Source organism: Acipenser ruthenus, chromosome 8, assembly GCF_902713425.1.
Source record: "Acipenser ruthenus chromosome 8, fAciRut3.2 maternal haplotype, whole genome shotgun sequence".
Taxonomy (NCBI): domain Eukaryota; kingdom Metazoa; phylum Chordata; class Actinopteri; order Acipenseriformes; family Acipenseridae; genus Acipenser; species Acipenser ruthenus.
Window position 1 is genome coordinate 23,903,772 of NC_081196.1, and position 26,590 is coordinate 23,930,361.

General features: G+C 41.2%; 1 protein-coding gene across 1 annotated transcript in view; it reads left to right on the forward strand.

The window, feature by feature from the left end:
* The window catches only part of LOC117407413 (protocadherin-16-like), a 228,691-nt gene that overhangs the window by 160,560 nt on the left and 41,541 nt on the right, over positions 1-26,590 (forward strand). Inside the window, exons 3-9 of the mRNA XM_034012413.3 lie at positions 11,064-11,252; positions 11,565-11,796; positions 12,673-12,909; positions 13,061-14,101; positions 14,646-14,833; positions 18,112-18,208; positions 18,570-18,727. Of these exons, the coding sequence (XP_033868304.3) occupies positions 11,064-11,252; positions 11,565-11,796; positions 12,673-12,909; positions 13,061-14,101; positions 14,646-14,833; positions 18,112-18,208; positions 18,570-18,727 (2,142 nt within the window). The remainder of the gene's footprint in view (positions 1-11,063; positions 11,253-11,564; positions 11,797-12,672; positions 12,910-13,060; positions 14,102-14,645; positions 14,834-18,111; positions 18,209-18,569; positions 18,728-26,590) is intronic.

Sequence of the window (26,590 nt, forward strand, 5' to 3'; positions counted from 1 at the left end):
AGCTGTAGTTCAAACTGGAGAGTGTTCCTAAGTGATTGTATTGTTACAAGTCCAGTCAGAACTACACAAAAACGGTTACCAAATCGTACAACTGGGCATGCGTAGCATTCGTTTTTAAAAGTACTTTTATTATATTAAAATACACATGTTTAAAGCTCCCCAACCACAAAAGGCACTAAAGACTACTTAGATGCAGTAACTTGCCAAATGGGAGTAGTAACTGTCCAGTAGTTTTTTTTACCTACAGGTGAATAATAAAGAACGCTCTCCCGGCACCAAACTTACACAAAAGACCACCCGTTTTAAAAAAAGTTTTGTAGCTCAAAAACTACCAGACAGAATAACACAAAACTTGTAGAAATAATTCAGCCTACCAATCAGACCTGAACTCCAAAACTCCAAAACGGCAGACAGATTGATTGAACTTAACACCACTTTTGGGGCTGCACAAAATAGGGGCTTACAATGGAAAGAACATTGCAACCTTAACTATGGCAGGACTATGGAGTGCCATTTGTGCCAAAACTATCCGGCTGTTAGTTTGTCAATTTGTTTGTCAATTCGTGAATTGGTCAATTTGTCCAACAATTCATCCATAAATTTTGTCAATTCATACAGTAATTCAGAAATGTATTTGTTAATTCATCTAATAATTCATTAATTAATTTGTCAAATCATTAATACGAAAGGCTGTACGGAGGTGCAAATTTCCAATCAACCAGACAAACTTCCAACTGTCAATCTCGCTCTGTGCCGAAAACACTGCAACCTTTCTAGCCAATGGGAGCACACACTAATATTTTAATCAATGAAAATCCAGCCTCACTCAAAACTGCTTCAGCCAGTAATATTTAGAAGGGCGTTTCAAAAGATATTCTGTTTAACAAGATACTCGACTGCTGATTTTCAATAGAGACTTCCGTCACACTGCGTGCAAAGTATTGTGGTAATAGAGAGTTAGGCAAAACAATTCTATGGAGAGTTAATGCAGGCTGTAACAGGGCGAAGTGCCCTGTACATTGATTTATTTATTTTATTTTAGAACGGGGTTCCCCCTCCGCCCCTGTGTTATTTTGTAATTTGTGTTTTTATGATTTATTATTGTATTTGTCGGTGAAGGGCCGTATGTTTTGTTATTGTTTATTTGTATTTATTTAAAAATGTATTTACAGCGGAGCTGTGTGTTTTGTTTTAAAATACCTTGTGGGAATGCATGACTCTCAGCTGGTGATTATTGAATTAGCTGGCAGTCACGCCTTGTAATGCTACCTGTGCAGACTGAGGCCGAGGGGTAATGAGAGAATTGATAGCCAGTTAACCCCTCGGCCAGGATATAAAATACCTGCTGTTTTAGCTGGAAGGGGTGGGTGTTCAAGAGGAGGAATGAGAGCGGAGAGAGAGAACGAAACAAAAGGAAACTTAATAATAATACAGGAACAGTGAAGGCTACTGCCCAGCCTGACCTGTATTGTTTAGTATTTTTGTGTTCGTGACTTGTTTTTGTTTAACTGTTTTATTTTGCTCTGTGAGCAAGTTTCTTTTTGTTTAAACCTTTTATTTATTTTTGTATTATTTAAATAAAACGGTGCACGCCGCGTCTTTCTTTTTGAACTGCAGTATTTGGTGTCAGTTTGTTTTGGTTCCTGCATCTGGCCTGACGTCACGACTCAGCCAGCCTGCCACACAGGCGTAAGAAATGTTGCTGGTTTTTGCCATGTTAAAAAAAATGCCAGTAGTTTGTTTACTGTACTATATTGCTATGTCTTGATAATATTTTATGTTGTTATGTATTTCTAAAGTACCGGACTGTTAAATGATTTAATCAATACGCTTCTAAAATATTAGTGTGTGCTCCCATTGGCTAGAAAGGTTGCAGTGTTTTCGGCATAGTGCGAGATTGACAGTAGGAAGATTGTCTGGTTGATTGGAAATTTGCAGGTCCGTACAGCCTTTTGTACTAATGAATTGACAAATTAATGAATGAATTATTAGATGAATTAACAAATATGTTTATGAATGACTGTTTTAATTGACAAATTTATGGACGAATTGCTGGACAAATTGACCAATTCACAAATTGACAAACAAATTGACAAACAAATTGACAAACTACCGGCTGGATAGTTTTGGCACAAATGGCGCTCCATACAGGACGGTAGTCCGTGGTAGTTAGCTTGAAGTTTGAGATTCGTTTCATGTTCGCTACCGTCTGCACTTTGCCTTTCAAACCTACTGTCACGTAAGAGGACCAATTGTGAACTGTTTCTCAGTTTTATCTACCATACCAATAATTTGTGAAATATACTACTATCCCTATATGACAGAACACAGCTTGACATTCACAGCTTAGTATTTCTATCCACAACAGCTACACTTTTCAAACACTTACATTTTTTATAAAGCCATTATTTACAACCTTTACTTAATCTGTAATGGTTTTCTACAGCACCACAGAGAGGGTTTCTGGTTCTCAACATTAGGTATTTGCATTGTTAAAAACACAGCTGTTAAAGTTACTTTGTAAAGAATCAGAATTACACTGTGTAACAATTTTTTATTTTTTTTGGTTCCTGGGTAGTAAGTGTTATTTCCTAATTGCTTATGCCTCAAAAGTATAGAAAATGGCTATTATTCCCCACAAACTTTGCTTTTGTGACCAGGACAGTGATATTTTGAAATTTACCTATTTTTCAGAACATTCCAGGTTGATTCAGTGCTGAGTAAACTTGGAGTAACTTCTAGAACTTTCTAGAACTTTCCAGTAATATAAATAGTAGTATAAATACAGGGGCCTTAAGCCCACCAGTTCAGTTTAGTTCCAGCTGCCTAAGTGGATACATATCTGCATTTTTCTGAGATGGCATCAAGAGGCTGCAATGGTGGCATTCCTGATGGGTCTCTGTGACAGGCTGGCTGCAGGGAGGAACTCAGACCAGAGAGAGAGAAACACACAGACAAACGGTGGTGATGAGAAGCTGAGTGCAAATGGTAGCACTCAGCATTTATTAACAAAGTAAAAGGTTTAAACAGAACACAAAACAGGACACGGCACCTACGCCAAAATAAATATATAAACAAAACGGACTAGACAGACAAACACGGTGAGCAGATATTTTATCTATTCTTTTTAACTTTACCTCCGTCTCCAATCCCGTTCTCCACTCACCGAACACCCAACCCCGAGTGAAAGAAATGTGCATCTATATATACTGTTGTGCTGGGATTCAATTACTAATTAATTATTCACTTGAATCCCAGCACGTGAATGAATTACGTGCAACCCTGTGCTCATATATTACATATTTTAAATGCACGTGAAGTGATTTGTGCCATCCTCGTGCCTAAATACAAATCTACAATTTAAATCACACGTGAAACACAGACCCGTTTATATCCCGTGTACCAATCTCTATACACCAACATTAACACACGCAACATACAACACATAACACACACATGCACACAGGGGCGGGGCACATTGCCACAGTCTCCAAGGCGGTTTTACCAAGTTTCCCTGCTATCTTTGCCTTTGGGACAGCAGGGACACCAAGGCGCACTACCACAGGCGGGACTGGCCACAGCGGACCGAGTTCTCTGTGGGGAGGAACAACGTCAAGTGGGAGCCACTGGTGGACCCCCGGAAGGTGCTGATGCCACCACTGCACATCAAATTGGGCCTTATGAAACAATTTGTCAGAGCTCTAGATAAGGAGTCGGCAGCCTTCAAGTACCTTCAAGACTTCTTCCCTAAGCTGTCTGAGGCAAAGGTCAAAGCCGGTGTCTTCGTCGGACCACAGATAAAGAAGATCCTGGAGTGCAATGAATTCCCTAAGAAGCTCACTAGTAAGGAGAAAGCGGCTTGGAACAGCTTTGTCGCAGTGGTTCGGGGCTTCCTGGGCAATCACAAGGCTGAAAACTATGTGGAGCTGGTTGAGACTCTGGTGAAGAACTACGGCACAATGGGCTGTAGGATGTCCCTCAAAGTCCATATCCTTGATGCTCATCTTGATAAATTCAAGGAGAACATGGGAGCGTACTCGGAGGAGCAAGGCAAGCGCTTCCACCAGGATATACTGGACTTTGAACGCCGCTACCAAGGACAGTATAACGAGAACATGATGGGAGACTACATTTGGGGGCTGATTCGTGAAAGTGATTTACAGTATAATCGTAAATCCCGGAAAACTACTCGCTTCTAAATCTTTTGTAGTCATATTTGTATTACTTTAGTATAAATACATGTTAATTTGGATTCATACGTTGTTTTTTTCTGACTTTATGTGAACGAAAAGACACAAATTCGCCCATTTTCTCATTGGAAATAGGTAAATTTCAAAATAACACTGTCTGGTCACAAAAGCAAAGTTTGTGGGGAATAATAGCCATTTTCTATACTTTTGAGGCATAAGCAATTAGGAAATAACACTTACTACCCAGGAACAAAAATTGTGTTACATAGTGTTATCAGACTTCACAAAATCCTTTAAATAAATAATAAAGAGGTCTCATAAACTAATTCTGTTAGTGTTCTCATTCTTTTCATAGGCTGTTCAGTAAAGCACTTCACTTCATTTACAATGTTTCAAACTCGTTAGCTCGCTCATACCTAGGCAACTAAACCGATACATTGTTTAAGATCTGCGGATAGTTTTGAGTTTACACAGACGTTAACTCGTTTTCATAAACATCTACACACCATACCAAAATACAAAAGCATCACATAAATTGGTCCGTAGCAAATAAATAAAACTGTACACTTGATAAATGAATAGCCTACAATGGAGCATAAATAACGTATCAGTAAAGTGAATATAATTCACTGAGGTTGTGAAGTAATTCACAGTGGGGCATCTTTAAATTAAAGTTGATTTAGTTTGGAATATGAAGTTTACTACATTCGTGTCAGATTACTATATGCGTCTATGAGATGCCATTGTATGTATATCAAGCCAACTTTATCACGGTTATTTACTTTTGTTTTATTTAGTGGATTATTGCTAAGCAAGATGGGTCTGACATGTAAATCCAATGATTCATAGTCAGCTCGTTCATTTTTGTTACTTTCTACTAAACATTACGTTATCGCAGCACCTGTAAAATGCGTGTTTATTTAAAAACGAATAGCCTACTGACACGAATACAGTAATGGGAGGATATACATTGATTAATCTGATTCATTTTGTGGACATTTAACTTTGGCTACCATTTTCACTTTGTGTTTCGGCAAGTTTATATACTCCGGCAATTCCTTCCAAATTGATACAGCAATAGTACCAAGGGCTTTTTCTTCAAGAGGGGTCAAAGATGTAATAGTCTGAGTGGGTCCGCCGCGCGGTTTTTTGTATTTCGCATTTCGCCTAATGTCTCTCCATCTCTTTTTTAAAATCTTTTCACTATTTTGTTTTGTCTGGGAAACCACATTTATCTTTTGTAACACAGTTTCCCAGCTCTGGTTTATAATATTTGTGTCTGTCCTGCATGATTTATATGTTTCGAGAATTTCATCAACTAATACTTAATGTTCTTCTTTTGTGAAGTTTGTTTTTCTACTTTAGCTGCTTTTTTGGATGCTGTACCAGACGTCCCAGCCTCATTGCTGCTTATCATTGTGTGCAAAAAAGACGTGCATAGAGCTGTTCTCAAATAGGTAACAGGTAGCCGCCGTCTAAACGTCAAACTATAGACAAAATACATCACTTCCTGTTGAGTTGCATACATATAATACGACTAAGTAATTTGAATATATGGAGGTCTGACTAAAGTCTAAATGACAATCACATTTACATTTAGATGTCTAAATCCAATGAGATAAGTTAGCTATCAATGACTTATAAAATTGGTATTTTAAATGCTCTATCCTGATTGGTCAAAACAGGTCACATGGGGGTGTTGATATTACAGCATATCACCATGGGTCGGCACTTTTTTTCAAATCACTGGCAGATATCCATATGCCACTAGAATTTAAAAACAAAAACGGCAGACATATTGAAATGTATCGCAATAAACATGACCGACGAGATTTATGTAAATGTTGACCTTTAGGAAACCGAAGCATCCATGAGATATTCAATGAATCTGAATTGGACACCAATGATTAATTTTTTTTTTTTTTTTAAATTTAGTCGTAGCCAATTATTTTTACCCCGGTTTTCACCCCAATTTAGCATGCCCAATTATTATCTGTATCCCCGGCTCACCGCTCGCAACCCCCCCCGCCGACTCGGGAAACGGAGGCTGGAACACGCGTCCTCCGAAACGTGCTCCTTCCAAGCCGTCATTTTTCGCACTGCAGATCCACAGCAATGCTACCAGACCTATAGTGCCGGAGGACAACACAGATCTGGCGGCTCCGCTGCAGAGCCACAGGCGCCCTATCGGCCACAGGGGTCGCTGATGCGCGGTGAGCCGTGGATTCCCCTGCCGACCTAAGCCCTCCCTACCCGGGCAGCGCTCAGCCAATTGTGCGCCGCCCCCTAGGAACTCCCGGTCACGGTCAGCTGTGACATAGCCTGGATTCGAACCTGCGATCTCCAGGCTATAGGGCACATCCTGCGAGGAGCGCCTTTACTGGATGTGCCACTCGGGAGCCCTTCCAATGATTAATTAAAGTAGTGAAAAAAAGCAAAAGTAAGTATTCAAATAAATTAAAAACTCACCATTCTGATTGCTCTGTTCCTTCTTCCTGAATTACGGCGTTTCCATATACCATTTTGAAAAAGAAAAGTTTAAAAAATACTGCTTTGCTTGGTGGACACAAATCAACGGTTGTGAAGTGGCGATAAAAAAAAAGACAGCCCACCACCTTGCAGCACTGGACAACAACCCAAAAAATGTATATCATTCTTGAACTTTTACTGCTTAAACCTAGAGTGAACGACCACGTTATAAGTTCCCATATCAGAACTTTTATTTACCTAAGGATATGTATGTAAAATATGATATTTATTTTGGGATACAATGTCAAAGCCTTTTTCTACAAAGAAACAGCTATTATATATCCAGCACCACACTTAACAAGACTGGACTGTGGTACTGTATCTGTAGTTATACATTGTATATACATATAAATTGTATAGGAGCTGCTATTGTTAATGAAAAAAAAGGATCACATTCTTCGCAATTGTATACACAATAATCAGTCAGCTGGCAACTGGTTAATTACTTGACGTGTATATCTGACAAATGATACAGGATGTGAAGTAACTGGATTAATGCGGGGTGTAAGCGGTTAGTATTTGTTTTGGATCATTCAATAGACCCATAACCAACGTCCTTGAAATTCTTATTTTTTTAAGAACATTAGAACATAAGAAAGTTTACAAACGAGAGGAGGCCATTCAGCCCATCTTGCTCGTTTGGTTGTTAGTAGCTTATTGATCCCAGAATCTCATCAAGCAGCTTCTTGAAGGATCCCAGGGTGTCAGCTTCAACAACATTACTGTGGAGGTTCCAGATCCTCAATTCTCTGTGTAAAAAAGTGCCTCCTATTTTCTGTTCTGAATGCCCCTTTATCTAATCTCCATTTGTGACCCCTGGTCCTTGTTTCTTTTTTCAGGTCAAAAAAATCCCCTGGATCGACATTGTCTATACCTTTTAGGATTTTGAATGTTTGACTGCGTAGTCTTCTTTGTTCAAGACTGAATAGATTCAATTCTTTTAGCCTGTCTGCATACGACATGCCTTTTAAACCTGGGATAATTCTGGTCGCTCTTCTTTGCTCTCTTTCTAGAGCAGCAATATCCTTTTTGTAACGAGGTGACCAGAACTGAACACAATATTCTAGGTGAGGTCTTACTAATGCATTGTAAAGTTTTAACATTACTTCCCTTGATTTAAATTCAACACTTCTCACAATATATCCGAGCATCTTGTTGGCCATTTTTATAGCTTCCCCACATTGTCTAGATGAAGACATTTCTGAGTCAACATAAACTCCTAGGTCTTTTTTATAGTTCCCTTCTTCAATTTCAGTATCTCCCATATGATATTTATAATGCACATTTTTATTGCTTACATGCAATACTTTACACTTTTCTTTATTAAATGTCATTTGCCATGTGACTGCCCAGTTCTGAATGCTGTCTAGATCATTTTGAATGACCTTTGCTGCTCCAACAGTGTTTGCCACTCCTCCTATTTTTGTGTTGTCTGCAAATTTAACAAGTTTGCTTATTATACCAGAATCTAAATCATTAATGTAGATTAGGAATAGCAGAGGACCTAATACTGATCCCTGTGGTACACCACTGGTTACCTTGCTCCATTTTGAGGTTTCTTCTCTAATCAGTACTTTCTGTTTTCTACATGTTAACCACTCCCTAATCTATGTGCATGCATTTCCTTGTAATCAAATTCTTATATCAGCATAATGTGCCAGAGCACTGGGGGAGTGGGGTATTGCAACAGTAACACAGGGACCCAATTATCACATGCATTATGCACACACAAGTACAATGTGAGACAGTTACTTTGTTAAACCCCTTGACAATTTTAAATACCACTATTAAGTCGTCTCTGGCTCTCCTTCTTTGTAGGCCATATAGATTCAGCTATTTCAGTCTATCTTCATATGACATGCCCTTCTATCCTGGAATTAATCGTGTTGCTCTCTTCTGCTCTCTCCATTGCCTTATTGTCTTTCTTATGATATGGGGACAACAACTGGACACAATATTCTAGATGTGGTCGTACCAGTGCATTGTATAATTTTTATATAACGTCTCTAGATTTGAATTCAACTGTTTTGAATATATAACCTAACATTCTATTTGCCTTTTTCTTCTCTGCACTGCCTAGTTGGCTTAACAGATTCATCCACTACTACCCCCAAGTCCTTTTCATACATAGCCTCCTCTATTTTGTTACTATTCATGCTGTACTTGCCTGTAATGTTTTTGCACCCTATGTGCAAGACTTTGCATTTATTCATATTAAATTTAATCTGCCATGTGTCAGCCCAAGCTTGAATCTTGTCTATATCTCTTTGTATTATTAAAGTTGCTGATTGGGAGTTGGCTACTCCTCCCAGTTTTTTGTGTTGTCTGCAAATTTGCATAGTTTACGCAACAGAAAAAAGAATAGCAAACTGTAAAAATAAATAGCAAGCTGGAAAAAAATGAATAGCAAGCTGGAATAGTGAACTGCAGGCTGGAATAGCGAGCTGGATTAACGTGAGCTGGATAGCGAACTGCGAACCGCTTGCTAACTTCAATAACGTGTTATTTTGACATTCTAAAATTCTGCCGCTGCGACACTTTTCCACAACGTCATTTTTTCGTCAACGTGTGTTCACTCTAATTGAAATAAAAGGTGAGTGATTTGAGCTGTATTTTGCCGCGCCCCGCTAGCGGTGCTGCATCGCTCATGTGCGTCCTAGGCTTTAGGCGTCTGCAAACGTCAATTTACCTAATTCATTGTTAAAAATTATGACAGTAATCTAGCCATTTAAGAAAAAGTGTAACTTTAGACTTCCGACTAAAATGTAGTTTGAAAATTTACCCCAACATGTATATACAGATACAAATTACACACACACACACACACAAACACACACATAAAAAATATGCATGAACACATACTGTGCCTATCTATCTATATTTCAATATGCACGGTACTAAAGATGACTAAAGACAAATATTCTTTATTTTAGAAGACTATCTAAATTCCCTTTTTAAGACGTTAGTCAAATGGAAATTTATGTTCAAACTTACGTACAGTACAAATCTCTTCTGTTGATGTCACACTTTCCATGTCTTCCCAAAACAAAGCCATATTTTCTTTGTATTAGGTAAGAGCAACAATGGGGTGAAGGAGGGTATCACGCTAAATGGAATGCTATAAACTACTTTTTTTTTACCCAGGAAAGGGAATTGACGCTTGGGTATAGACACGCTAGTGTGGCACTGTCTACCATGCGTCAAAAAAAAAAAGCGAAGCGTACTCTCTGTGACCATAGGGACGGACGACTTAGAAATGCACAAATAAAAATAATGAATTGATTTTATAGTATTATTATTTTATATCACTAAACCACTATTTCATTATTGTTAAGCAGCTCAAAGTGAACCGCAGATGGAAAAAAACACATAATCTATCGCGTCTGCACTTTTCACCTGTGTGCAGGCGCAATTTTGATTGAGTGGATTTCCATTCTGTTTGGCTGGGTGAAGCAGGCGCCTTGGCGATTGTGCCTATGGAGAGCGCTCTGCAGCTCATGATCTTTGCTGTTTTCAACTTGTCTCTGAAGCACAATGTTTCTGCATTTTTTAAAAGTATGAATACTCTGGTAAACATAAATAATAATCACAATACTCATACTTTGACGGTTTTTGTTTTATTCATTAGGCACGGCTGCATGTCAGCAAGCGGCTGGTTGAATTTGTTTTCGGTGTTTGAAATGGATACATTTCTTACTTACAAAAGGAAAACGAAGGAAGAAAACACAAGAGTCTAAAGAAAGTGCAAAGGGACAGAAAGTTTGTCCCTTTGGATATTTTTTTTATGATGGCTTTCATTAAAAAAAAGTTAGTCATCATAGTTTTATCCTGCGGTTAATGTTTCTAATGTTGTAAACATTTTAAACGGCACACAGAATTATTCTGAGATGGGAAGTAAATAGTAACAGCATAAGCATTCACAGTGCTGACTATTTTGTATTATTTGTAATAACTTTGCCGAATAGAAGTTGAATACAGTGTTTCCAAAGAGATTCCTAAATAATGTATTTTAATTATGTGCATCCAAAGACATCTAATTAAGTTTTAAGAATTAAGCCAACTGTTTGGTATTCTGTCATTCCCAAACTGTTGTGATATATTAAATAAACAGAGAAAAAACGTGTGAATCAGATTATTCTGCCTTTTATTGCAACTGTGGTACCATTCAGTAAAGCAAAAATTATAAAGGGTACTTTAGCTAAAACCTCCTGACAGAAGGGGTAGTTTCAAAAAAAGGTTGAAAAGCCCACCATAAGATTATACTGTAACATTCACCAGGTATAAAATGTCATAATAAAATGAAGATAGTAGAAGATAAAACAATACATTTTATTTTGTGAACAGGTGACGGCAACAGATGCAGACGGAGGATCTTTTGGCACCATATTCTACTCCATAGGCTCTGGGATCGGCAGCGTGGTCCCCAACCAGTTCACCATCGGGGAAGAGACGGGTCAGATTTGTACCAGCTTAACCCTGGACCGGGACCAGGGGCCCTCCAGCTACGACTTCACTGTCACTGCTGTGGATGGGGTAAGCTTTTGAGCTAATAATACCCATGTATTCCTTCATTCAGTATTACTGTACATAATCATTTTTTTTCAATTTCTAACAAAGATACTGACTGAATGTACAAACACTATACTGTAACTGCTAATAATACAATTGTAATTACACTGTAATTAAAAAGTTGTTTGTGTATCATCTGTGGTTGCACTGCTTTAATTCTGCAGCGTTCTTGAATTACTTTCCGTTGGTTTCTCTGCAGTTTTACTGTACCCAGTCATGTCTGTGCCTATCACATGGTCAATGCAGAAAAGTTATTTCTTTTTTTTATCCCAACAGGGGGGGCTCAACTCCATGGCCTATGTGAAAGTGTTCCTGGTTGATATAAATGATAATAGTCCAGTTTTCTACCCGATCCACTATGCAGTCAGCCTCAGCACGCAGAGTGCACCTGGCACCTCCGTCATTAAGGTGACCGCCCACGATCAGGACGAGGGGCAGAATGGGAGGGTGACATACAGCACAGCGCCTGGGGGCAGCTCCCCATACTTCACACTTAACAAAGACACAGGTGAGCAGACTTACTATAAGACCAAACAACTGAGAAGTAGTGTGGTCTTGTGGTTAAACAGGAGGGGCTGGTAGGCAGAATGACCTAGTGGTTAAACTGTCAGGAGATGATAAACAAGCAAGTAGGTAGAATAGGCAAGATTACACCACTATATAAAAATCAACAAAGTTTCCATTACCAGTATCCACATTTTTTTTCCTTTTCTAAAATGTTATTTTATTTAATTCTGTTTATTTTCCCTTTTATCTACAATAAAGCTGCCTATATGATCAAAAATCATGTAGCATTGTAAAACAGGGCCGAAAGTATTACACTGTATCTTGTGATTGATTATTTAAAGTGTAGGCTTAAAGAAAGACAAGTAAACAAACAGACAAATGGATGAGCAGATTGCTCCACAGGAAGTGAGTGACACAGGTGCAATGTGACCTTTCCCAGGTTGTCTGGAGACAGCAATATTTTTTGGGGGCGGGTGTTTTTAGTCCTCCGTCTGGGACCCCCTGTTTAGCATTCTAGCAGGAAGTGAAGCCCTATTCCGTCACGGTTGCCTTGATAAGATAAGCCCCCACCTCTGTTGGTTTTGGATGGGGAATCCTTTGTAATTTTCTCGCTGTTGTTTCAGTGCTGCAGGAGCTGCCTGCGCAAACTGGGAATTATTATATTGAAAGAAATAACCCTAAAAACTACCACGCAACTGTATCAGAGTTGAGAAACTGACACAAATTCTACCTCAAATTAAATCAGCTATAGCTGTGCTCTTACCCAGCAAATAGAGCCTGCCCCTTGCACAATGTTTTGGAAATAAGGTCATTGAATTGCTGTATCTGAGACATTACAGATAAGAAATTAAACCCCTCTCTCTCTCTTTCTCTATAGGAGTAATCTCGCTGTCTCGCTCTCTCCATGGGAAGGCAAACTCTGTGATCCAGCTGGTAATCTCGGCACAGGACGGGGGCGGACTAACAGCAAAGGTCAACGCCCGGGTCAACATCAGTGTTGTCGCAGGCTCAGTGGTGCCTCCAGTGTTTGAACAAGCACACTACTTCTTCACTGTGTCCGAGGACGTCCTGAGGGGGACACAAGTAGGCACAGTGCGAGCAAGCAGTGGACACGGTCAGTACTTCATCATTCACAATTATACACATCCAGTCTTGCCCTTTAATTAAATAAAACTATATATATATATATATATATATATATATATATATATAGTCCTGAATTACAAGCCTCTCTGTCTTACATTCTCATTGCCTCCTTCTCATAGGTCGTTCGGAGGGAGTCTACTACACTATATCTTCTGGAGACTCTGATGGTTACTTCACTGTTGACTCAGAGACAGGTGCCCTTCGAACCAGCCGCCCACTGGACCACGAAGCCCAGCCCTCTTTGGAGTTAGAGGTACAGGCCCGGAGTGGGTCACCACCAGCATTTGGACAAACACAAGTCCGAATTACCATTGCAGACATCAATGACAACGCTCCCTCCTTCCTGCCCTCGTCCTCTGAGTCCTTGCTACTGGCAGAAGCCACTGATATGGGCACATTGGTGTACCATGTGAGGGCAGAGGACCGTGACTCAGGCCCCAATGGGCAGCTGCACTTTGACCTACTCTCCAGCGGGGGGCAGCGCACCTTTGGCATTGAGCGCAGCACAGGGGATATCCGGCTTATTGGTGGCTTGAGCTACGAGACTATGCCCCGTTACGACCTCAAAGTGGTGGCCAAGGACAGTGGGGTCCCCCAGCTGAGCACCACCTTCACACTGGTTGTACATGTGCAGGCGGAGAATGACCAAGGTCCTGTTTTTGACACTCTCACCTACCGCGTGGAGCTGAAAGAAGGGACCCCGCTCAACACTCGCTTTCTCCAGGTGAGGGCTTTAAATCGCGAGACCACTACTACCAGCAGCACTACAGGATCCTCTTCCACCATACTGGCATATCATCTCCGCCCAGATGGAGACGCAGCTGGATTTGGGATTGCCCCTGACAGTGGATGGCTATTTGTTAAGAGCGTACTAGACAGGGAAACTAAGGACCTTTACCTGCTGACTGTCCTGGCCACCTCGGGTACCGGGCAGCTGAAGAAAACGGGCAGCGCCACTGTGCGTATTTCAGTGACAGACGAGAATGACAACGCTCCTCGGCTCACCCAGGAGCGTGCTTTCTTGGCCGTGCGAGAGAACCTGCCCCCAGGGACTGGGTTTGGGAGGGTGGCTGCCACTGATCGGGATGCAGGTCTCAACAGTCGTCTAACCTTCAGACTCCTGCATCCTGACCGAAATTTTCAGATGAACTCCCAGACAGGTAAGGTCTTTTTTTTATTTAATCAAATATTAACCTTGTTTGCGATTCGTGTTACTTTTCTCAACCATTTTCTTGTAAGACTAATAAACCTGCTGTGACAATTTTTTAAATTATTTAGTCAAACAATCAATATTTTGAAACAATAAGTATTTCTAAAATCACTTTTCATAAATCTCCAATTGCCAAATGAGGACTATATCTTCACTGACTAAATATTGTAGGTAATCTACAAGGGACCTCATAATTCAGCAGCAGTTTGGTTACATTTACTGCTTCCTCTTCCATGAATCCATCAAACAGTACATATGTGAGTATGTGTGGGATGTGCAGGGCATAATACACGAAGAGCATTATCCTTGGACATGACTAGGTAGCTTCTTCTGAAGCTTCATGAGGATTGATAGAATAACATCTTCACCTACACACATCTTCCCAATCATCATGAGCTTGACATATTACCACAGGGGAATCTATGAGTCATAAGTAGTAAGAGTAGCAAAGTATTAGGCCAACTGTACTGACAATTTCCTCTGTCTGTTCCCAGGTGAGATCAGCACTCGGACAGCCCTGGACCGTGAGCACCAGTCCAGTTACCAGCTGGTTGTGGTGGTCCAGGATGGGGGCACCCCTCCACGTAGTGCCACAGGCACCGCCCACATTACTGTACTGGATGAGAACGACAATGCTCCTGCCTTCACACACGCACCCCCTGGGAGGGAACTGGTACTGCAGGTGAGAGATATAGGACAGGACTGAAACACAAGTTAATATTGAAAATAACTAAGGCCCTACTAAATCCTTCAAAAAAATGCAGCTTGCGACCAAAGCATGAAAAATCACAGAAATGTAGTTTTAGTCCCTTAATTAGTAATGTTCTTTTTTCATAAAAATACCTATCTGAAAATGGCAGAAACGTGAAAAAACTAGCATTCTTTTTTAATGGCAATTTTTTATATATATATATATATATATATATATATATATATATATATATATATATATATATATATATATATATATATATATAAAGTAGATATGTTTTACAGTAAATCACTTATGAAAATCAAGTCCAGCAAACTTTGTAGTCTCACCGGTGCATTTGCAGTATGGAACACAAAAGCGAGCCTAGACTTACCTGTGTACAGCGCTCCAGATAAGGTTTTGGGTCTAGGAGTAACTTACCCTCTAATTTTAACACTGAGAGAGTAAAATGTATTTCCAGGGGATAAAATGCAACATTACCTTGAAGCCATGTGTAGTCTCGATAAATACTGTACAATCTTTAATGGTAATGGGGTAGTGTGAATGAATGGTTTGCAGTGCGCAGTTGTAGTGATGATGCTGTGCTCCGGAACAAACACACAAGGCAGTTCACAATTAACAGCTCTTTATTTTCAGCTGGGTTGCGTGTCAACAACACTTTACATAATAAGCACAGGCTCTACACATCAATGTGTATTGCGCCGTGCAAAAGGAGGGTTACAGTCCCGAAATAATAAGACGTTTTTTAAACACACAGACACGTCTCCTGACAGTGGGTGCTCTAGTGCAAGGGAGTGGTGACAGACAAACACAGAGATAACAGTAGGTCAGTGTAGTCCAGGGTTTGGTGCTGGCGTGCAGCGACAGCTCCCAGTTCTTGTTAGCCGTCTAGCAAAACAAAAAATGACAATTAGCTGACAAACAAACAAAACACGAAACACTCACGGTACTTTGAATTCTCCTGCGCTTACGGTCCTTATAGTTTAACCATCAAAACCAAGGAACAGATAGCTGGGCCCCTAAATACCCTCCATCACGCCCTCTTTTGGTGGCGCGGCCAATCATGTATCCTCCAATCCGTGACTGACACATCGCCTACCGCATTAAGGCGATGACTTCTGGTATTGTGGCTCCGCCCCCTTCCTCGATGTCCAGCTTCTGACTGACCCTGGAATGAACTGCTGAACCATCCATTTCGGGATACTCTGCTCCGGTTATACAGCGCCCTCACAGGTCGGGAGGGAGATTGTTGATAAGGCTTCATTCGCTCTCTGTCACAGGTAGGCATTAAAAAAGAGCCTTCCATTTCAATTGCAATGTTACTTTGTACAACCACGCGTGTGTTCTACAAGATTCTTTATCGGCTCAGTGCATTTTTTTTGAGGTATCACACTGACTCTGCAAATTAACTACATTACTTATATTTTAACATTACATTCTTAAACTCAGTGAACATGTTAAAACTCCAAAACAAAGCCATATAGATAAACAGAATAAGGAAATGCATTAATAAGTAAAAAAAAAAAAACTGTTCATTTAATATTATAAGCACCTGCTGTAAATTTTAATCTCGTGCGTATTTTGGATTTTTTAATGTGTAAAAACAGCAGGTACGCAGCTTATCTGGACTGCTGCCTGTATATTTACAGTTTACAGGCATTACATTTTTAAAAAAATGTGATCGCTAAATTTCTCAGATACTGCCATGCACGGTCTATAGCACTGACAAACATACCTTTTTTTCAAACTGTTCTTTTTGTTTGAATTCATGCTATACCATCTGTACAGGAACACATGTGATCAAGTGAGCATTCCCTACGGCTTTACTGGAAAACTGCTGTTCACTACTGGTATCTACCTCTTAAAAAACACTAAAACCGGCAACTTTTTATTTTTTAATTAGGAGGTGACTGAGCGTTTGTGTATTTGTTTAAGTATTTCAATTACCAATAGGTGCTAAAATGCATTAGCGAAAGTAAAAAAATATCTAGTAGACTACATGTGTTAGTGCTGATCGTGCTGTTTGTTCAGTAACTTGTTCAAAGTGTGTTCATAAAGTTTATTCAAAGTAATCAGTATGCATGCAGTTGTTTGATTTCTACAGCCCTGTTGGGCTTACTGTATTGCCGCTGACATTGACAGATAACATTCAGAGGATGTGACTAGAACGGAGATTTTCTTTCATGAAGCAGAAAAAGGTCAAATACATACAAGAATACTGTATTTACATATTTTTCAAGTTAAAGGAAACCTCTGATCATTTTTTTAATATACAGATATAGCTCTTACATGCCTTAAAGAGACAGAGTTGGGGGGGGGGGCACAACATATTTCTGCTCCCCAACGTTTTCATCCCCACAAGGAGGCCCTGTCCAAAGCATAGCCTCAGTGCTGAAAATAAATACATCAGCGGCAACATTTGTCAAGCAAGACAGTAATCAATCAAGTAACAGTATATGATAACATTATATCATATTACTCAGTGCTTTAAATGTTAATAGATTCAAATTAGTCACAAAAAAGTATTAATCATAGGAATCAATTGATTTTTTTTAAATGAATGTTATCAAGTATAAAAGCTAGTACGAAAACGTTTGTATATATATATATAAAAAAATAAAAAAAAAACATTTCTGCATCTCAAATGCATTCAATATGAACACACATAGCAAATTTATATCCGAAAAGCATGTATTCAGGAATGTGGTAACTATTAATACGACAAGTTCCCACTATAAGTTTGTTTCAGTTATTCAGCGTATTCACACAATAATAATAATAATAATAATAATAATAATAATAATAATAATAATAATAATAATAATAATAATAATAATAATAATTTGTAAAACATTATTCTTACATTCTTATTCTTACGTTTTTTTTTAGTTTTCTGAACTTGAAGGACTACACGGCGGACTGTAACTGATTCAGATTGTCTCGCTCTACATCCCGCCTACAGATAGGCAATCTGTCAGCTCTGATTTGCGCATTTCTGTTTTAAAGTGGGGTCGAAAAAAAAAAGAGAACTAAAAATAAATGGACACAGGGCTGAGCCCCCACAAAGGCTAATCTCGGGTGCAGTTACGTCCCCCCCCCCCCCCCCCCCCCCCCCCCCCCCCTGTGCCGGCACTGCATAACACTCTTGCTTATCAGAGGTTACCACCTATAACTAGTTTTATAGTTTTTGAAGCAGTGTTAGGTTTGTGTTTGGCCATGAATGACAGACTCTGTGTATTCCTCCACAGGTGTTGGAAGGCAAGCCCTCTGGGACCTTGCTCGGCTCAGTTCAAGCCAAAGATCCTGATGAAGGTGAAAATGGGACAATCTACTACTCTCTATCTGGTAAGACTGCACTCAGGATTCACAGTTTGATATGACAGGTTGATATATAAAGCAGCACACCAAGGCAACTTTCTATCAGTCCCTTTCAGTTTGGAGACAGTCCTTAAAAACATTTTGGTACTGATATTGATATTTTACTTTTGTTATAGTTATACAGCACAGTTTATTTGAAAAGTTCATTCATTAAAAATGCACAGGCTTTACAGAACCAGTTCTTCACTGAGTTACACAATGTCATTCTATTTTCACTAGATACAGTATGTTGCAGCAAAAGTAGATCACAGTTAATACACTATAGAAATGTCTTATTTTTTTGCTGTGCTTTTTGTCTGTGTAACGGTTACATGCTGTGTGTCTCCAGGCCCCAGGGCAGAGCGTTTTTCCCTAAATCCAAACACTGGAGAGCTACGGTTAGCTGCCCCCCTGAGCCGCACCGACAGGGCTGACTATACCTTCACTGTGACAGCTACAGACAGGGGTTCATCTCCACAGAGCACCTCTGCAGCCCTGCGCATACAGGTGAGGGGTTCATCTCCACAGAGCACCTCTGCAGCCCTGCACATACAGGTGAGGGGGTTCATCTCCACAGAGCACCTCTGCAGCCCTGCGCATACAGGTGAGGGGGTTCATCTCCACAGAGCACCTCTGCAGCCCTGCGCATACAGGTGAGGGGTTCATCTCCACAGAGCACCTCTGCAGCCTTGTGCATACAGGTGAGGGGGTTCATAAGAACATAAGAACATAATAAAGTTTACAAACAAGAGGAGGCCATTCAGCCCATCTTGCTCGTTTGGTTGTTAGTAGCTTATTGATCCCAGAATCTAATCAAGCAGCTTCTTGAAAGATTCCAGGGTGTCAGCTTCAACAACATTACTGGGGAGTTGGTTCCAGACCCTCACAATTCTCTGTGTAAAAAAAGTGCCTCCTATTTTCTGTTCTGAATGCCCCTTTATCTAATCTCCATTTGTGACCCCTGGTCCTTGTTTCTTTTTTTAGGTCAAAAAAAGTCCCCTGGGTCAACACTGTCTATACCTTTTAGGATTTAGAATGTTTGAATCAGATTGCCGCGTAGTCTTCTTTGTTCAAGACTGAATAGATTCAATTCTTTTAGCCTGTCTGCATACGACATGCCTTTTAAACCCAGGATAATTCTGGTTGCTCTTCTTTGCACTCTTTCTAGCGCAACAATATCCTTTTTGTAACGAGGTGACCAGAACGGAACAGAATATTCTAGGTGAGGTCTTACTAATGCATTGTAAAGTTTTAACATTACTTCCCTTGATTTAAATTCAACACTTCTCACAATATATCCGAGCATCTTGTTGGCCATTTTTATAGCTTCCCCACATTGTCTAGATGAAGACATTTCTGAGTCAACATAAACTCCTAGGTCTTTTTCATAGTTCTCTTCTTCAATTTCAGTATCTCCCATATGATATTTATAATGCACATTTTTATTGTCTGCATGCAATACACTTTTCTCTATTAAATGTCATTTGCCATGTGTCTGCCCAGTTCTTAATGCTGTCTAGATCATTTTGAATGACCTTTGCTGCTGCAACAGTGTTTGCCGCCAGTCCTATTTTTGTGTCATCTGCAAATTTAACAAGTTTGCTTACTATACCAGAATCTAAATCATTAATGTAGATTAGGAATAGCAGAGGACCTAATACTGACCCCTGTGGTACACCACTGGTTACCTCACTCCATTTTGAGGTTTCTCCTCTAATCAGTACTTTCTGTTTTCTACATGTTAACCACTCCCTATTCCATGTGCATGCATTTCCTTGAATCCCTACTGCGTTCAGTTTGGGAATTAATCTTTTATGCGGGACTTTGTCAAAAGCTTTCTGGAAATCTAAATAAACCATGTTGTATGCTTTGCAATTATCCATTGTCAATGTTGCATCCTCAAAAAAGTCAAGCAGGTTAGTTAGACATGATCTCCCTTTCCTAAAACCATGCTGGCTGTCTCCCAGGTTATTGTTACCATAAAGGTAATTTTCCATTTTGGATCGTATTATAGTTTCCATAAGTTTACATATAATAGAAGTCAGGCTTATTGGTCTGTAGTTATCTGGTTCGGTTTTGTCTCCCTTTTTCCAGTCTGTCGGTACAACCCCTGTGTCAAGAGACTGTTGCATGATCTTGGTTAGCGGTTTGTAAATAACATCTTTCATTTCTTTGAGTACTATTGGGAGGATCTCATCCGGCCCAGGGGATTTGTTGATTTTAAGAGCTCCTAGTCCCTTTAACACTTTTGCCTCTGTTATGCTAAAGTTATTTAAGACTGGATAGGAACAGGTCGACATGTGGCGCATGTTGTCTGTGTCCTCCTTTGTAAAAACCTGTGAAAAGTAATCATTTAATATATTTGTTATTTATTTTTCTTCGTCTATGATTTTGCCATTTGTGTCTCTTAGACATTTAACCTCCTCTTTGAATGTTCTCTTGCTGTTATAATATTGGAAAAACATTTTGGAATTGGTTTTAGCCCCCTTAGCAATATTGATTTCTATCTCTCTCTTGGCCTTTCTAACTTCCTTTTTGACTTGTGTTTGCAGTTCCAAATACTCTATCTGTGTACTTTGTTTTTGGTCCCTTTTAAACACTCTGAAAAGAGCCTTTTTTCGCGGAATATTTTTTTTAATTGATCTATTAAACCATTTTGGCCATTTTGTTTAAGATTTAGATTTTTCTACTTTTGGGATGTAATTGTTTTGTGCCTCTAGTACTACATTTTTAAGAAACAGCCATCCTTTTTCTGTGGATGTTTTCTCTATTTTTTCTCTATCTACTTCTGTTAGTCTCTGTTTCATACCTTCATAGTTTGCTTTTCTAAAATTGTAAACCTTAGCTTTAGTCATTACTTTGGGGGTTTTAAAAAACACTTCAAATGAGACCATGTTGTGGTCTGAGTTTGCCAATGGCTCTCTGACCTCTGTTTTAGTTATTCTGCGTTAGGAAGCAGTCATTTGTCATTTCCACCATTTCAATTTCGTCCGTCGTGCTCCCCACCGTGTTCTCCCATTTTATATGGGGAAGTTGAAATCCCCCATTAGTATGGCCTCTCCTTTTCTACATGCATTTTTAATGTCATTGTATAACAGATTATTTTGCTCAGCGTCTGAGTTTGGCGGTGTAAGAGGGCGAGGAGCCCTGTACAGTGTTTTGTTTATTTATTTTTAGAACAGGGTTTCCCCCCCTCCGCCCCTCTGTTATTTTGTATTTGTTTTGTATTATTATTATTATTATTATTATTATTATTATTATTATTATTATTATTATTATTATTATTATTTTATTATTATTATTATTATCGTTATGGATTTATGTATTTATATGATGGCGAAGCAGCGTATGTTTTGTTATTGTTTTTGTATTTATTATTGCATTTATATATGACGGTGTAGCCGTGCGGTTTTGTTTATTTTAAAACGTGTTCTGGCAGAGGCAAGAGTGGTGCTTGTCCTCTGCCAGGAATAATTAATAAACTCGTGCAGAAGGTGGCCATTTCCCAAATTAATTAAGTGATTCATTTTGTTGCTAATCGGGAGATGGTCACCTGCATAAAAGCCTGCAGCTCTCTACCCTTGGGGTGGGTGTTAGAGCGGAGAGAGCGAGCGAGAGAAAAACAAAACAAAAAAGTATACAGGAACAGTGTAGGCTACAGCCCAGCCTGACCTGTATTATTTATTATTTTGTGTTCGGGATTTGTTTCTGTTTGAACCTTTTATTTTGCTCTGTGAGTCTTTTTGTTTTACGTTTTATTTTTTTTGCTTAATAAAAACGGCGCCGCCCTGTCTTTTATTTTGAAACTGCAGTACTTGGTGTCAGTATTTTTCCCTTCCTGCATCTGACCTGACGTCGCCGCACAGCCATCCTGTCACAGGCGGTCTATAGCATGCTCCTACTATTATGCCCTTTGAATTTTTGTCCATTATTCTGACCCATATTGATTCGCCGTTGTTTTTTTTTGTCCAGATTTAACACCTGGGCTTCAAGACTATTTCTTATGTATAGCGCTACCCCTCTGCCTCTTCTGTCCTGCCTGTCTTTCCTATACAGTGTGTACCCACTAATATTATATTCGTCTCCATCACTCTCAGACAACCAAGTTTCTGTAACACCTATCACATCATAGTTACTTGTTAGTGCAGTAGCTTCAAGTTCTAACATTTTGTTTCTGAGACTTCTAGCATTAAGATAAATACATTTAATACTTGTCTTACCTGAGTTGTTGCCCTTGTTTTGATGTGGTCTCCCTTCTGTTTTTTTATGTTCTTAAAAGTGTAAAGTACTGCACGCAGGCAATAAAAATGTGCATTATAAATATCATAATAAATATCATATGGGAGATACTGAAATTGACGAAGGAATCTATGAAAAAGACCTAGGAGTTTATGTTAACTCAGAAATGTCTTTATCTAGACAATGTGGGGAAGCTATAAAAAAAGGCCAACAAGATGCTCGGATATATTGTGAGAAGTGTTGGATTTAAATCAAGGGAAGTAATGTTAAAACTTTACAATGCATTAGTAAGACCTCACCTAGAATATTCTGTTCCGTTCTGGTCACCTTGTTACAAAAAGGATATTGCTATTCAGTCTTGAACAAAGAAGACTACACGGCGATCTGATTCAAACATTCAAAATCCTAAAAGTTATAGACAATGTCAACCCAGGGGACATGTTTGACCTGAATAAAGAAACAAGGACCAGGGGTCACAAATGGAGATTAGATAAAGGGGCATTCAGAACAGAAAATAGGAGGCACTTTTTTACACAGAGAATTGTGAGGGTCTGGAACCAACTCCCCAGTAATGTTGTTGAAGCTGACACCCTGGGATCATTCAAGAAGCTGCTTGATGAGATTCTGGGATCAATAAGCTACTAACAACCAAACGAGCAAGATGGGTTGAATGGTTTCCTCTCGTTTGTAAACGTTCTTATGTTCTTCTTATGTTCTTATGTTCTTAAGTGTCCCCGCTGTCACTGCAGGGGGTTTCAGCAGCCTGGGGTGATTCGTTGTCCTGATGGCTTGTTTGGTGCCTCCAGGGAAAAGAAGGTTCCCCACCTTGACTCTTAATTGGATGGAAGAGGGTGTGTTCAAATAAAATATTCTGGGGGATATCTGTAACTGTGCCACTGTGCTAATAGCTTCAATATATGAATGATTTACTAATTGAATGTGCACCATAACACATGGGTGAAAATGAACAATGAACTAGTAAAAACTGGCAAACTGAATAATAATGCCAACAATAATAATATGAATAATGCAAGACTAAAATTATTTTAAATGTGTGAAATCAAACTTAGTAATTCATATTATTTACAGTGATTTCAAACATTCATACACAATCACACCTCTAACTAAACACTCTGTTACGGTCTCTGTTTACTCTCTATGTGTGCTCTTGGATCTAAACCCACGCACACAGACACAGTTCATGTTTTAGTCTTTAGAGTCTGTTATTTTCTATAGTTCTCAATACCCATGTTTATTTTTACTGATACGTTTGGGGTTTCACAAACCAAAACCTTTTCTTTATTTTGAGTTATATTTCTTTAAACTCCGTCCGAGTAGTTATCAGAACACGTCTTTGCTCTGGTACTCAGATTTTTCAAACAGCAGAAAAAATTCTACATTCTGACAGAAAATAACAAATGCTTCCAGAGTCTGTCTTGCTGTATTATTATACTTTCTTAAACTCAGAGAAACAATGGTTTACATAAGTAGACAGGCCTTGGGGCCTGGCTTAGACACAGGGGAAACATGTTACATCTCCGGAGCTCTGCAGCTGTGTGGCGGAGTGTCCCGCCCCTATGTATTATTATTTGTATTTTTGTTTGCGGCGCGGGTAAAAGCTCTGCATCTTTTATTGTTATATTTAAAAACCCCGTGAGGATGCATGGCTGATCAGCTACTGATTATTTAACTAGCTGACAGTCATGCATCCTTACCAAACGCGTGCAGACTCTGGCCGAGGGATAATAAGATAATTAACAACTAGTTAATCCCTCGGCCAGAGTATATAAACCTGCAGCTCTCTGCACTCGAGGTTGGGTGTACAGAGGAGAGTACGGGGAGCGGAGAGAGCGAGCAACATTAAAAAAACATGCTGGATTATCCAGCACGACACTTACTTGTTTGTTTATTCGTTTGGCCCTCGTGTCCTTTTGTTTTGATTTTTGTGAAAATCATTTGTTTGTTTAGTAAATACGCTGAATGTAATTGCATTCAGCTCCACCCGCCCATCCACTGTTTTGGTTTGAGTTACTTCCTGGTCCGTGACGTCATCAACCTCACCACTGCGAGCCAGACTGCCACATATGGTGTCCGAGGTGGGACAAACAACGCCTCCAACAGCCGGACCAGGAAAGGATAAGGACGTTTTTTTGTTGTTTTTTTTCAAAAAGTATTTTTGTGTGTTGTTTTTTTTTGGAAAAAATAAATAAATAAAAATGGGGAAAAGTAGCCGGAGGAGAAAGCAGCAGCAGCAGCAACAACAGCAGCAGGAGGCGCAGCAACAGCAGCCTTACCTTGCCACACTGGACGTCTGCCTCACCTGCCTGAAGGGTGAGGAGTGATGCTTCCCGGTTGGTGAGGTTGGGCACGTGGCACCAGACCAACCCTCTCCATGGCAGGAGATGGAGTAGCCGGAGCGTCCGGCGTCAGGGGGAGAGGGCCCGCTGGCTAAGAGGAGTTCACTCTCCTCTGAGGGAATCTGGGGCTGGCTGGTGGAGCCTGGGAGGAATGCTGAAGAGGCCCTCCCCGATGTGATCAACCTCCTGTGGGCCAGAGATGGAGAGCGATGGGAAGCCTGGGAAAAGCAACACTGCCCAGTGTCCCTCCCGGAGGTTGCGGACATGGTAATCCGCTACCTGGCTGCAGATATGGCAGGGTTACCGCTATCTCCAGCTCCATCGGGAAAAGCCCAGCCGCTGCCATCTCCAGCGCCAGAGGGAGAAGAGTCATCACTGCCTTCTCCAGCGCCAGAGGGAGAGGAGCCATCGCTGCCATCTCTAGCGCCAGAGGGAGAGGAGCCATCGCTGCCGTCTCCAGCACCAGAGGGAGAGGAGCTATCGCTGCCGTCTCCAGCGCCAGAGGGAGAGGAGCCATCGCTGCCATCTCCAGCGTCAGAGGGAGAGGAGCCATCGCTGCCGTCTCCAGTGCCAGAGGGAGAGGAGCCATTGCTGCCGTCTCCAGCGCCAGAGGGAGAGGAGCCATCGCTGCCGTCTCCAGCGCCAGAGGGAGAAGAGCCATTGCTGCCTTCTCCAGCGCCAGAGGGAGAGGAGCCATCGCTGCCGTCTCCAGCGCCAGAGGGAGAGGAGCCATCACTGCAGTCTCCAGCGCCAGAGGGAGAGGAGCCATCGCTGCCGTCTCCAGCGCCAGAGGGAGAGGAGCCATCGCTGCCGTCTCCAGCGCCAGAGGGAGAAGAGTCATCGCTGCCTTCTCCAGCTCCAGAGGGAGAGGAGTCATTGCTGCCATCTCCAGCGCCAAAGGAGAGGAGCCAGTGCTGCCGTCTCCAACGCCAGAGGGAGAGGAGCCATGGCTGCCGTCTCCAGCGTTAGAGGGTGAGGAGCCCTCGCCACTGTCTCCACCACCAGGAGCAGAGCAGCAGGAGCTGCCTCTGTCTCCACCACCGTCAGGAGCAGAGCAGCAGGAGCTGCCTCTGTCTCCACCACCACCAGGAGCAGAGCAGCAGGAGCTGCCTCTGCCTCCGCCATCTCCACCAGCAGAGGGTGAATACCTGCTGGTTCTCCTCAGCCGCCGTGGGAAGACTGCTTTCCCCTCCCGAGTTCACCTCCCGAGGGTCCGCCGCTGCTGCTGCCGTCGCCTCCCGAGGGTCCGCTGCTGCTGCCGTCGCCTCCCGAGGGTCCGCTGCTGCTGCCGTCGCCTCCCGAGGGTCCGCTGCTGCTGCCGTCACCCCCCGAGGGTCCGCTGCTGCTGCCATTGCCTGCCGAAGGTCGGCAGCTGCTACCTTCGCCTCCCGAGGGGCCTGTTTTGCCTGGGGTCACTACCAGTCCTGCCATGTGGCAGGAAATACTATGGCTGGAGCCCCATGAAGGGGAGTTGCCGGCCACGGAAAAGGGGGGGGAGGTCAGGAGACCAGCTCCCCCAGCCGCACTTTCGCGGCAGGAAATGCTGTGGCTGGAACCCCATGAAGGGGAGCTGCCGGCCACGGAAAAGGGGGGGGAGGTCAGGAGACCAGCTCCCCCAGCCGCACTTTCGCGGCAGGAAATACTATGGCTGGAACCCCATGAAGGGGAGCTGCCGGCCACGGAAAAGGGGGGGGATGTCAGGAGACCAGCTCCCCCAGCCGCACTTTCGCGGCAGGAAATACTGTGGCTGGAACCCCGTGAAGGGCAGCTGCCA